At 31.5% G+C, this 14804-nt stretch overlaps 1 protein-coding gene across 1 annotated transcript in view; it reads left to right on the top strand.

Annotated features, from left to right (window-relative positions):
• Positions 1 to 14804, top strand: part of Klhl1 (kelch like family member 1) — a 422969-nt gene that overhangs the window by 267065 nt on the left and 141100 nt on the right. The window contains exon 5 of the mRNA XM_004844289.4: positions 2080 to 2292. Coding sequence (XP_004844346.2) covers positions 2080 to 2292 — 213 coding nt within the window. The remainder of the gene's footprint in view (positions 1 to 2079; positions 2293 to 14804) is intronic.

The following is a 14804-nucleotide window of genomic DNA, read 5'->3' as shown; positions in this document are numbered from 1 at the left end:
AGTCTGATCAATTTCATAATTTACACCATTCATGATAAAAGCAAACCAATTTACTCAGGAGAAGTACAACTTTTTCTGCTATTAAAATCTGAAAGAAAATTTCCCCAAGGGAAAAAGAGGACACTATAAAATATAATGAAATATGCCTTGAAGGATGTCTTTATGATCGACACCGCTAAAAGTTTCAGAGCTTTTTTATGATATTCTTCACTATATACTGATGGTCTAGCCATACAATTCTGTGTGTAGACAAAGCTATTTCTGAATAACTTCAAAAGAAAATGATCAAAATATCTTTCCAAGATTCTTTAATAATGTTTTTCTCACATTTAGCTCTTTAGATAAATCTGGTAGCAATAAATCTGAAAAGAGTTAAATTGTTTACCTAATAAATAGATATTGAACATCTATAATTTATGTAGCACCAAATAAATCCAGAGGAATCACAGGGGACAAAATAATTTTTGAGAATGAAAATAACACAGCTATTCTGTAATATTGCTTTATATATATATATGTTATATATATGACACTATATACACATTGTACTTCTATTGTATAATTTATGTAAAGAGACGACAGATGACCTGAAAGAAAGTAAAAGTTAACATTCTGTGCTAACACAGGTCATGTTTCTTCTCAAAATTAAATGTCAATCTGCTTAAAATAAGTGTGCAACATGAAGGTTATTTGGTATTGATGAATACTCTACTCAGTTTTAATGTAGTAAAAATAGCTTTTTAAAATCTTAGTCTCACTTTATTTCAGGTTTTGTACTAAAAATATATTTAGAAAACACAGTAGTACTCTACCCTGTGACAACATTTTTTTCCTCTGCAAAATTATCAGTTCATCTATCCTATAAATATATATAATTCTTCTGTTATCTTCCGGGCACCATGCCAGGATCTAGGTACACAAGTTCACATAAGTCAAAGTCTTACAGCTCACAAATTGTAATCACACACCTATGTGTACCAAAATTTAGGCTGCTTTTTGGTAGTTGCTGTTCCTTAGCAGGATGCTCATATCATGCACTATCAGGCTTTCGTGGTTGTGTCCGAAGTCAAGCTCATTTGTCCCAGGTCAAATGAGGGCGGTGAAGAAGCCATGTACAATCGGCGTCTCTTGAATGGCATCTTGAAATGAGCCAGGATTTAGGAAAGCAAAGTGGATATGTCATTTTAAGCAAAGAGATTAATAATGGAGGACATGTCAAACAGCATGGCAAATTGAAAGAAGACTAAGTACATTTGTGAATACTTTGTAATGTAAGTAAGGGAAGAGATGAATATAACCAGAAGGGGTCAGATATTACAAAACTATAGTGTTCAAACAAGCAGTGTGAACCAAAACACAAGAGGATGGGACATAAAACAAAACAAAACAAAATCTTTGAGTGGTGCTATATGCATATTTATGTTTTAGAAATATAATTTTGACATCATTATAGAGAATCCAGTTGAGATGCTAAGAATAGATTGAAGAAGAACACTTGGAGGTTATAGCAATCTGGAAAAAAGTGAATGTGACTCTAAAGTAAGCCAAAGAAGTTATCATGAGAGCTAGGAGTTATGAGAGATGACAGGAGGGTAAAACATTTGGGATGTGGGGATTTCTATGGCCTATGCATTCTGATTTTTCTCTTTTGAATTAACAATGATGGGCCTTATAGTGTTAAATTTTTGTGTAATTTATTGCCATTTTCTGATTCATGTATGTGTAGCCAAGCTTTTAAAAATGTGAAATGTTATTCTTTTTATGTTCACTAACTCTTACATAGCAATATACTTGAAATTTGAACATTTAATCACTTAGTACATTCTGTCTGCATAACAAAGCTCAACATTATAATTCTCCATTTGTTACAAGATCTGTGCTGTTTCAGATATATTTACACTTCAATTACAATTACAATGCTTTCATCTTAACAGCCATAGTTTCTGAAGGATTTAGTCTCAAGGATTATGTTATAATGAGAACAAAATTATTGACTACCTTTCTCATTTCTTTCTGAGATGCTTTCCTAGACAAATAAAAGTGAAGAAGAATTTATGCCAAGATATTTTCCCCCCACAGGAAAACATAATGGAAGTTATCAGAAATCAAGAGTTCTTACTCCTTCCAGCTGAGGAGCTTCATAAACTACTGGCCAGTGATGATGTAAATGTTCCTGATGAAGAAACCATCTTCCATGCATTAATGATGTGGGTCAAGTATGACATGCAGAGGAGATGTAATGACCTGAGTATGCTTCTTGCATTTATACGACTGCCATTGCTTCCACCACAGGTAATTACATGTGATGCTGTTGCAGTAGATCCAACTTCCTAAAAAACTCTATATTAGAAGTAAACATTTGGGAATTGAGAGAAGGAAAGAAATAAAAACAAAGGGAAAAATTGTATGAAAGTATCTTCTAAACAGATTATACTAGCTTGTCATAAGACTGGGTTTTAAAACCAAATTAAACATGCATTTAGGTAACTGGGCAAAGAATATATTGAGATGTAAGACACTGAACATTTCCATATCTCCTATCCTAGGTTCTGATGCTAGGTATTTTCAGAGTCTTGAGTCTTCTCTCAATGGCCAGTGGTCACTATTAGCCAATGATAGGCAGACAGCCATTAGCTAGTGACAGATGCTACAGCAATGACTTTGTTCTATACATAACAGTTACTGCCCGCTATTTCCACTGTTTGTTGAAATGTGGGGAACCTGGAGTTAAACTGGTATTCAAACATTATCAGAAATGGTGGAATACAAACAAGAGAATGCAAAGAAATTGACCAGGGCTCCATATATGTCTTTCCTTCATACTTTCCTTCCCCATTTTTCTGTCATCGAATCTGGGGAGATTCTCCCATATGTATATTTTATTAAAATGGTTATATGAAAGAGGTGTACTTCCCATTGGCTTATTTGTTGTGCTCAAGGCTATACATTACACAGGGATTTTATTTCTTTCTTATTGGTTCAGCTGCTTTGTCTTGCTTAGTGAAGTGATATTTATTAACATTAAGAAATAGACTATTCTTTTTGTGTAACTAATATAAGACTTTAAAATTAACCCTTATCATAATGTCCAATAGATTCAACATAGTATATATCAATTCTTTATCATTTTCATCTCTCAAACTGGAGTTATTATATTCATACTCTTACATATTTTTTCAAGGAACAGATGCCAGGACATAAAAATAAAAATATATTTTTCATAAAATATTTTTGTACATAGCACAATCCATCACTTTCATATTTTTCTTTCCATCATTTCTTTTTTGCATCCCCTCTAGATACATGTTAGGTAGAAAGATATATACACAAATGCATTTAAATGTAAATGTAATATATGTTACATGTAATTTATACTTATATGTTATTTGGTATATTAAAAATGTCATTTTAAATACAAGCATTATTTAAAAGGGGAATCTAGTCCAGTGAAATAGGGATTATTTTCAAAAGTCTTCAAAATAATAAAATCTAGAACTATATTTTGAAAAAGATTTAAAAATTTGGTTTTGCATTTTTTAAGGTAATATAACAAATGTAAACATTCAGTTTTAGGTGACTGAGACAGAATGATATTTGAAAGACCAAAGTGAGCAATTGTTAATACTATTAGCCAAAACCTAGCAAATTGCTGACCAAAATAAAGTAAAAAGAATGAAAGATTCAGAGGTATTTAAAATAAAATTAAATAAATATAAAGAAAATTTATGATTTAAGAACAAGGTCAGATTAAATAACCTTGAAGTATTTTTGTATTTAATCATTTCTGTGATTATTTTTGGTAAATGCATACAAATTCTAGAAAAATAAACTAATAAAAACATTGATAGATAATTCATCCACAAGGAAAATATAATAAAATATTGATATTGTCATAAATAAATTTAGCTCAAAGTAAGAATCTCTTATATTCATGAGACAACTGGCCAATTTGGTTTGATTATATTTATTTGATCTTTTCTTACAATCTGCATTCTCATGATTTTTTTTTGCTAATGATACCATGTGTATCTGTAATTATTTCTTAAATGTATAAGATAAAACCTATGTTTATAATTTTCATTAATTATAAATGAGCATATGTCATTATGAATTACTGTAAATTATTCATAAATTATTATGAATTATTATAAATTACATTTTGTGTAGAAAATGCAAGGAGGGTGGAAATTTAAGAATATTGATTTTAGATGAGATTAGTAACAGAGAAAATGAGTTTCAGAAGAGAAAAGGCCTAGAAAGACTCAGAAATAACAATGTCTATTTAATGTTTTATTGAAATGCAATAACTTATACTGAAATATTTAATTATTTGACTTTGCTATGGAAAGAACTAGAATAAAAGGCAAAATAAAAGACATAATTGAGTTATTTTTCTTATTTTAAAATAAGTGACGAAAATAATTTGCATATTTCAATATTTTTGAATACCCGAGGTTTAAAGTTTCAACAGAATTGGAAAAATATAGAAATTTAACTATTCTTAGAAAAAATATATATACATATGAAGAAAGAGAATATACCCCATTAATCCCAATTAATTCACTGCTTTTTAAATTTTATTCCTGTTTCCAAGATGCAACAAAGTATCATGCTGGTATGCAATAAAAATGCTTTAGCATTCTGTAACTATTATTTCTACTGATTTTAATTAGGTTCATAAAATATATTTTTGTAGTGTGTACATTAATATTCATTTGTTTTTTGTATTTTAAAGTATACCTAAGGTTAAGGAAATAGCTTAGTGTTACAGCATTGCCTAGTCTATGCAAGGCCCTGGCCTCAATCCACAGTACTGCCAAAAAACAAAAAGTGCTAATAAGCCTCAAATATTTAGTTGATTTTTTCCTGATGAACAGTTTAGAAAATGTAAGCATAAGGCTCTAAAAATCAAGGGAATGTAATTTGACATATTTTAAAGCTAAAATATATTCTTAGAAATTCTATCACATAAATTACTTTGAAGTTTGGTGTTGTACATCTAGCCTTTGGTTTGTATCTTAGAAATGGTGCTGTTTATTTCTGAGACGAAGATAAGTTTCTTACAACTTCTTAACAATCAAAGCTACTGACTCCTAAGTAAATGTAACAGTGCATGTGTTTTTATGCACGCTTAATTTTATTTTCTGTATTTATTTTCTATTATTTTATTTTTGTGTATTATTTTCTGTATTTATTTTCTGTAAGTGTATTTTCTTAATTTTATTTTCTGTAGCTAAAGTAATGAAAAAAGTTTATATTAGAATAACGAAATGTCTAGATTTAGAGGAATACGGTATAATAGAAACAATAAAAAATGATCAATATTTAAAGTTAAGAAACAGATTATACCTCTACTTCATTTTTTTATTTTTATTTTTTTGGTTCCGGGGATCGAACTCTGGTCCTTGCTCTTGTGCAGCAGGCGGCGAAATCACTGAGCTAAATCCCTGCCCCTCTACCTCTGCTTTAAAAGCATTTATTTCTATTAAATCTATATTATATTTATTCCAAACAATTTTTATTGTAGTAAATACAATATGAGAGGCAAAAGTGAGGTCTCTGAATGCTGTCTTTATTGAAAACGTTGCGACTCATCATATATGCATGACACAAAAACTCTCTTGTCCATAAAAATTATAGCCACAGCTAAAAGTCCAAACAAAAAGCAAGAAAAGTGACTAAAACAAATCAAAATAAAAAAATAAATAAATAAAATAAAAAGAGATTTCATAAGTTACCATGGAAGATATAAAGAGTATATAAAGATATAAACATGTAAAGACATAAAGATATATATAAAGATATGAAGAAGATATAAAGAGTAGGTTTATTATTGAATAATATGTTTTGTTTTATTTTGCTTCCATAAGCCACCCTGTACTATGTCTAAGAATTCCCTAAATTTTTCTGCAAATACTTTGTGTTTAATGTACTATATGTCTTATGATTATCGTTGAAAAAATTCCTAACTTTTACAAATGAGCAATGCCAAAATTTTTCAGATAAATTAACATAATTATTCACACTTATTGTAAATTTTAATATTTTGTATATTTTCCTTCTGATCTGCATGCTGTCTAGTGAGTTAAAATGGAAATAGTCTTCTCTGTACAAGAAATTAAAATTTGGAGTAACACTATTTCTCTTCTAAATCTTAAAACAGTGTATTTCAAAAAATGCATAAACAGCATATCTAAAATCTTATTTATCTTAAACCCTAGTTTTACAATCACAAGGCTAGTGTGATAGTCACAATTGAAGTTATAATATTAAAACCAAAAAAACTTTTTTACCAAATTTTAAATTGACAGGGGTGCCAGTGTTATAAAAGTGTGCAGCAACATTCATGTACACATACTTGGTTATGCTCATGTTATTTTCCTGGCTTTAGAACAGAACGCAAAGAAGTTGGAACATAATCTTAAAGCACTTTATTTGTCTACAATATATTAGGTGTCTCTGTTTTAATGAAGGACTGATTCTACCGGCCACCTTTTGTATATTATCTTCCTTGACACAGGTATTCCTCTACTTTAATTAACCTTTTAATATATTAGTAATTTTCACTCTAGTTTGGATAATGGCAATTATCTTGCAAAGTTGTCATTTTTCCAACACGTAAAAACAAAACTCTTTTCCACCAACCCTTCCAATTCCTTTAATTTGTAGCAAAATAAGTATTATTTATAGTTATTAATTTAGATTTTCATATTTTTCTCTATTCAAATTGCATTAAACAATCTCAGAACAATGCTTCATGTGGTCATTTTTCCCCATATCATTTTCTTCTTTCTTGGTATCTCAGACACTGTGGATTTGGTCAGTCTTGCTCAATATTCAATGCTAATTCTTTCTAGTTTCTGATGTTAAAGTGCCTCAGGCTACCATACTTTATCCATAGACAAAACCACTTATTTCCAAACCTTTAAATGCTATAAGGAAAACAGCTATAAATTCTGAATGTTGACATCTAATTCTAAACATTTCTCTGAAAGATAGACTAAAATGCTCAGTCAATGATTTGATAAATTTGACTGTATATCAAATAGGTATCCAAAATTTTACATGTCCCAAATGGACTATATCAAACTTCCAAGACTTCTTTACATCTTGTTTAACACTCAGTCCCTTAAGATGTCCTTTTGACTCTTCTCCAAACTCTATCTATAATTATAGCCAAAGTACTATTCCAATAGTACAAAAGAAAGACAGTGGTTCCTTTGTTTAGGACAGGGCAGTAGATATGATAACCAACAAACAAAAGGTGCAAGCATTTAGCCTAGAGTTTATTTTTATTTTAAACCACTGGAAAAAAAATTCCATTTAACCAGACAGATTTTTTTTTCGGTATGACTCAATTGATACCAATGTTAAGATTTTTGCATTGAGGATAATATCCTAGAATGTTCACCCAATAAGGCTCTATATCGATTCTACCATGCCTATTCTTCTGATCTTATTCCCAGCCAGTGTTCAGCATTCTCTAGCTACACTCAATTTCCTTCAAATTCTTGAGAAAGTCTGAACTATTATTTTCTGTAGTCCATTTATACCAGCTGATCTTGATTACTAAAACAGTGTCTTGCCCAGGAGAAAGGATTATGGTAGAACAGTTGTATCAGGCCAAGCACTAAAGGAAGACATACAGTATAGTCTAGCAGTCATCTAAAGCAATTATTTCATTACTTTAATATTGCTATGCACTGACTATCCTGAGTAGTCATTAATAACATACTCCTATCTGCTAGTGCCAGCTGCTTAACACATTCCTCTATTAGTACTCTTCTGCCATGTTCACCCAACAAAGCAAACATTGTTTCTTAAAGCAACCTTAACTTCTTTCTTGTTAATCATATTTGAGTTTAAATGCTTCTTGTTCTTAGAACTTTCATCTACTGTTTCTTTGCTTAGTTTAGTTATTTCATGTTTTATATTTAAAAAAAAAAAAACTGACTTAAAGTCTTGTTTAAATTTGTTGAAGAAACAAATGAAAAGTTTATTCTAGGTATTAAGGAATGTTAACTAAATTTATGTTACATATCTCTAGATATATCATTTATCTGGATTGTGAGACAAATCTCTCTCCGCTGCTGTGTTATAATGGAGCCAGCAATGAATATTGGGAATATTAAAATAAATGGATTTAAACACATTGATTCAGACTTTCCTAAACATCCTTTATTGAATGGAAAATGAGAAAGCAAATTTGAATAGGATACACTATTTCATCTTGCATTCTATTAGATAAATATTCTCTAATATTGAAGGTACTTGTATATTTAAAAACTGATTGCTACATGAAAAATTTGTAACATTTTATTGCTAGTATAATAAATCTGAACAATGTTCACTCCAAGAAAGCAATTAAACTTAACAACTTAATAAGTTCATAAGCATTTTTGTACATATTAAAACATATTATAAAAAGCATTTTCCAGGAGACTACACAGAACAAGAACAATTATTTTTCTCAAGGGAATTTAATTTTTAATCATGTCAATTTTATATAGAATGATGAAATTAAAATAGGATGTGATCATTTGTAAGAGAAATCAGAAAAATTCTGAAATATTTTAATAAAAAGGCCATTTAAGTCAGTAGAGCTTTTGAGTGATTTATTTATGATTTGAGAAAACTGAATTATTTCTTAAAGCAACCTTAATATTGCCTGACTTGGTGGTGCACTCCTGAAATCCCATCTCTCTGGAGGTTGAGGCAGAAGGATCGTTGTTGTGAGTATGAAGACAGCCTGAGCTACATAGTGACTTCAAGGCCACAGTGAAGTATAGAGAGAGACCCTGTCTCAAAAAAACAAAAAAAGAAAACAAAACAAAAAGCAACATTACTGTTTTAAGTAAAAATTCTGAGTGAAATATGAATGTGTCTGTTATGAGAACTAGAGGTAAGACTAAGGATATAAATTAAGAAGTAGTTAGCATATCAGTGTACTTTGAAGTCAATATCAGATGGTATCAGTGATAAGCAAATGTACATAAGGAAGGTTGACTAAAGGTAAAGTTCTTGAAACATTATGAAGCTAGCATTAAAAAGAACACTAAAACTAATTTAAAATGGAAAAGCCAGTAAATATAATGAAAAACTAAAAGAATTTGATGTTTTAAGATTTGGGGGAAGAAACCCTTCACAAGAATGAGTGACCTGGTATGTCAAATGCTGCTGATAGCTGAAATAGGATGAAACCTGGTAATTGACTTTTGAACTTAACAATATAAAGCCTACTGATGACGTTTGCCCACAATTATTCCTATGAGCTAGAGCTAAGCAAAAATGAGAAGACTGGAATTTAAAGAGAGAATATAAATAGCACTTTAAAAACCAAATATTGATAGAAAAAAATTGTCTGTAGGTGGCTGGATTTAGAAAACAACAAGGCAAAAAAGTAGAAAAACATGCACTCACACTAAAATTTCAATAGATAACATTTATAGAAACAATAATTGTAACAACAATTTAAAATAAAGTAGAATTGGAAGGTAAGGAGTTAAATAAAAAAACTCAAAGGAATACATAAATAGCAGAAATAAGGAGCAGCTACTATGCACAAGACTGAGAGCATCAAAGGAGGAACCTCCTCGCCACTACTATGGCGAGGGCTAATATGTGGCCTTCCTTGAAATGGGAATTGCAATGGCCCACTGGTAAATAGCAAGCTGAGATAGTGGGGCTCACTATGTTTTTGGCTCATGGGTATTTTATCAGTCACCTTTTCCATTGCTGGAACAAAGTACCATGTACTCACAACTTGAAGGATAAGTGGTTTATTTGGCTTACGGTTCCAGAGTTTCAGTCTGTGGATGGATAGCTGGCTTTCAGGCAGTAATATATTACAGAACAGCATCCTGGAACAAAGCTGCTCACTTCATGGAAGCTAGAAAACAGAACACAAGGGAAGAGTGCATCAATCCATGATGAATATAGTGCCCCATGGTCCAATCATTTCTCCAGGAGTCTCTTAATACAGGGTAAATTAACAGTTAAGATTAACTGACGAGAGAGTCTTCATTGCAGGCTAGAAGTAGGAGCACTCACAGCTTGCTGGAGAGACTCTCACCAAAATCAGCAAGTACATAGCTACCATGAGGGTGATGAGAAATCCACCCAAGAGAAGGCAACTTGGAGAGGGAAGACAGAGGTGTTTAGAATCAGAAATCTGGCCATTTCTTGGTCTGGCACTACTTACATAGCCAATTCTGGTGAACATACCATTCGGAGAAACATTCAACTGCCTCTGAGGGAAGAAGCTAAGTGTAGCAGTTGACAGTAGTCACCAGACTGTCTGCCACCATTCCCTGACTATAGGGCCTAGCTCTTCTCCCTCTAGTGATTGGGGCAAAGTCAGTGAGATTCTACTCTCCAGGAAGGGCCTCTCCTAAAAAGGGCACTGTGGAAAAAACAAGGTAAAGAATTTTATTCTGAGAGAAGTGGCTGGGACAGGACTCATGAGACCCAGTCACAGAGACAGGTGAAGGCCACAGTCCTTGCTAGGGACCAGAAACACCAGGCACTGTGGAGACCACGAGACTATGGAACACTCAGGCACAGGTTTGTCAGATCCAGATTTGGGAAAAGTGTCTGGTGTGATACCTGAGGAGGATCTCTCCCACTGATTCCCAAATGCCCCTGAATTTGGCAGCAGAAGGCTCTATATTGTCAATACAAAATGCTACTTAATTTGCAGAGTGGAAAGAGACCCAGTGAGAAGCCAAAAAACTGGTACCTGTGATTACTGGGGGTGGAGAAAACACTCTGGATCAGAAATGTTGAAGGTTATTTTCTCTCTGACCCCAAAAACTAATGAAAGCCTTTCTCATACTGAACTCTGCAAGCAGTAATATTGCTGTGACCCTGGGGGTGTAGGAGAAACAGAAAAGCCATCAGAAGGGCACTCAGAAGGTGGTACAATACTAACTTCTGTCTGACACCTGGAGATCTTTAAGATTTTGGCAAGAGAAAGGATTGGTGAAAGAGGGGATGCCTGTAAATGAAGAGTGCTTACTTCCAAGAAAGTTGAATGGGGAAGAGCAAATAACAGCTTGTGACAGGAACTTGACCAGGGAACCTGAGGTTGCCATCTATAAAAAATGGCCCAAGTGATGTGAGGGCCTTCTGAGACCATCAGAGGCTCCAAGCATGTTGCCTTGGAGACAACAGAGTAGATAAGCTGAGTGGAAACACCCTAACTATAAAACACAGGATAATTATCTTATTTCCTTTTTTCTTGCTTGATAGTTTGATTGTTAGGCCTTTGTATATGTATGTGTGTGGATATGTGTGTGTATTCCCTGCCTCCCCCTCTTTTCTGGTATATAAGCACTACTATCAAAGCTTGATTTTTTTGCTTTTTTAATTTAAAGTTTATGTCATGGGGGTATGACTATGAGCAACTGTGTAATTAACTGTTTTAATTATTTTTGTGCTTCTGTAGTGTATTACATTGACATTTCAGGTTTAGGATCCCTCACCAAAGGCCATTGGTTAGGTCTTCTAACATTGGGTTTCTGCTAGTTTATTTGTTGGATACAGTCTGGAAAAAGACTCTCCTACTTTCTATTTATAATTTCCTCCTTTATCTCCTTTTTTCTCTAACCCTATACATTATCTTCCCAAACATCCTATGCTTCCCTTATTCTTTCTGAGTATAAAAATAATATGAAAATTATTTTTCTCCTTTTCAATTTTGTTTTTTACCCTTATTCTCTTTCCATTTTTGTTTTTTTCTTCTTTTCTTTTAAAAAATATCTTATTTTCTATCTCCCAGACTTCTCTCTAAGGACTATAATTATCCCTTAGCCTTCCTGGGTTATTGAATGAGTTGGGAACTTATTTATTTATTTATTTATTTATTTATTTATTTATTCTTTTTTTTTTTTGAGATAATGTGTCCCTATGAAGTTCAAGCTGATCTTGAATTTATGAAAATCCTCCTGCCCCACCCTCCTGAGAGCTGAGATTGCAGACACTTCTCCAAAGAAATAAAAATGGCCAATAAATACATGAAAGGAGACTTTAGTGTATTTAAGGAAATAAGGAAATAATAAGGAAATGCAAATCAAAACAGCTCTGAGATTCCTTCTTATTCCATTCAGTGTGCTTATCATAAAGAACACAAAAAGAACAAATGCTGTTGAGGATGTGGGAACAAAGCAACTCTTCTGTTTTATTGGTGGAAGTATAGACAAACAATCACTATGGAAATCAGTGTGGCAAATTCCTCAAAAATTTTTTTCAAATTCCATTTTATACACTTATACCTCTCCAAGACATATTTCCAAAAGAGTTAAAAACATACTACTGTGATACATGTACATCTGTGTTTATAGCAGTGGAATTCATAATAACTAAGCTCTGGAAATAGACTAGATGCCAATCAATAGGTCAAGTTTTCAAATCTAATACTTCTGATAAATTGGAATGTATTTCATTTATTTCACATATGCTCAATTTTAAATTAATGAGAATAAATCAAGGTTTGATCCTATAAAAATTTTAGATTCCTGTTATGTACTTGGATCAGCTAGAACTTATTAAGTGTGTACATTACTTTCTGGCCCTTTTTTCTAGTAGTTTATGAAACATCAGTGTAATTTTTTCAAAAATTATCCACTTGAATTTATGTTTTCTCCTGTGTTCCTTACCTATTGTTTCTTTTCAGGAAAATTCAGATCTGTCTAGAACCTACTTTTCTGTAATTAAAAATACATGAATGATTGCATTATACCATACTAAAATATGTTATCTTCTTTAAATTTATAGTTGTGTTTTATTGCAGCAAAGATCTTCAAATCCATCCTGTAATCTTTTTTGTTTAATCAGATTTGTTAGTTAACATTTAAAATTTCGTAACTCCTTGATACATGAGAAATGAAATTTGGTAATCCTAATACTCAAACAAGACTTTTTTTAGCTCATGAGAATAAGTTTTCACATAAACAAATCATTTGATTTTTGTCTTAGTATTTAGCATATGGTGAAGAATAAGCTGTCATCTAATAAACACTCTGAGTACTAACCCCGAATAGAAATACTTTTATACATTCTGAAAAACTCAAATTTTCAGATTATATATCAAAAATTTACCTAGACAATTTAAATGAAAAAACTAAATTTTTTGTGATTAAAAAAATTTTCCAGAAAAATTAATAACCAATTATTTATGTAAGCTTTCTTAAACTCATAATCACATAATTTGTTACTTATCGAGCCTTTTAACACTCATTATAATCACCTTAATAATTATATGTCATTTATTTCTCTACAGAAGTATTATCTTTAAATATATTTTGTTTATTAATGTAAATTAACATAAATGTTTATTCTTTATCAATTGTATTTTAAATATGTATATATTTGTTATTATTATTTTGAATAGATGTAATTATTCTATGAGTTACTTAGCAGGTAAAATATGATGACATAATGGCTGTCAATTATTTTCTGCATATTTTTTTCTTAATGATATTCCTATTTTTATTATGGATATTTAGTTTACACATAAGGAAACCAGTATTTAACCAACAATTATCTAAAATAAATTATTACAGAAAAAGGATAAAAGAGAAAACATGTAAAATATTTATTTTTTTAAAGATGTATCTAAATTTCAGTATTAAAATCAATCCAATTTCTTAGTTTTACACATGACTTTCATTTATTTGATTGTAAATGAATTATGGAACAGCTATCTAAAATTGCTATTTTGATTTTCTAAAATATTAGAGGAATACTTCTAATAACTAATTCTTTTCACTAAAGAAAATCTTTCCTTTTGTCATGTAGTAATAATTTACTAAACATATTTTGAATCAATTTTTTAAATTTAAAGCAAATTATTTTTTGGAAAGAATATTTTATAAATAAATAAATATTTGCTGAAAACTATCTTTCAAAAGGAAACACTATACAAATGACACAGTAATTTTTTCTGTTGTAAATTAAATCAGCAATCCCCAATCTATTCAGAACAGGGAGTAGTTTCATACAAAATAATTTTCCTTGAGTTGGGAGGAGGGATGGTTTCAGCAAGATTTAATCACATTATGCTTATTGAGTAATATATTTTTATTATTACTATCTTATAATATATAATAATTAATTAATTAATTAATTATACAGTTCACCATTGTGTATAATCTGTGGGAGCCCTGAGCTTATTTTTCTGCAACTGGACAATCCCATCTGTGGGTGATAGGAGTGAGGGAGTGACACCCAAAGTGTTACTTATATCTGGTATACTTCACAATCTTGTTTTGGCTCCTGTCACTACAGAAAAGCTTTCTGCACAAAAATAGGTGGCTGGAAATAGAATTGAGCTTGTCAGACTTTAATTCAGAATGCATGGGAATTTGATGTTTTCTCAAACATATTTTTAAGACCAACGATTGTCATTTGCAATTTCAAGCAGTTAATCCTCTTCTAGCATGGACAACATTCATTTTCCTGGTTTATTTACAAATGGGTCATGTGTCCATTCTTTCCAAGGGTAGGGGTACTTTGTGATTGTGTAGTAATACTCAGAGCTGATCATGCACCAGCTGGGAGAAGGAAGTCCCTAACTCAGTCTCTTCTAAAATTATTGCTGTTTAAAACATGTAAAAGTCCCAAAGTTTACTTGTCACTCCCATAATTCCAATTTAGATTTGAATGCAGCCACTTCATCTGGTGACGTGAACACAGTTGTCATTTCTCCCTAAAGTGACAGATTAAGTTGATTGACCAGGTTGAATGTCACAGGAGTAAGAAATTTCTGTAACCCATTCTGAGTCAGTGAAATGTGTTGTCAGTGG

This window comes from Heterocephalus glaber, unplaced genomic scaffold (genome assembly GCF_053883595.1).
Source record: "Heterocephalus glaber isolate CG9 unplaced genomic scaffold, H.glaber_assembly_v1.0 deba00001577, whole genome shotgun sequence".
NCBI lineage: Eukaryota > Metazoa > Chordata > Mammalia > Rodentia > Bathyergidae > Heterocephalus > Heterocephalus glaber.
This window is presented reverse-complemented; position numbering and strand designations above follow the sequence as displayed.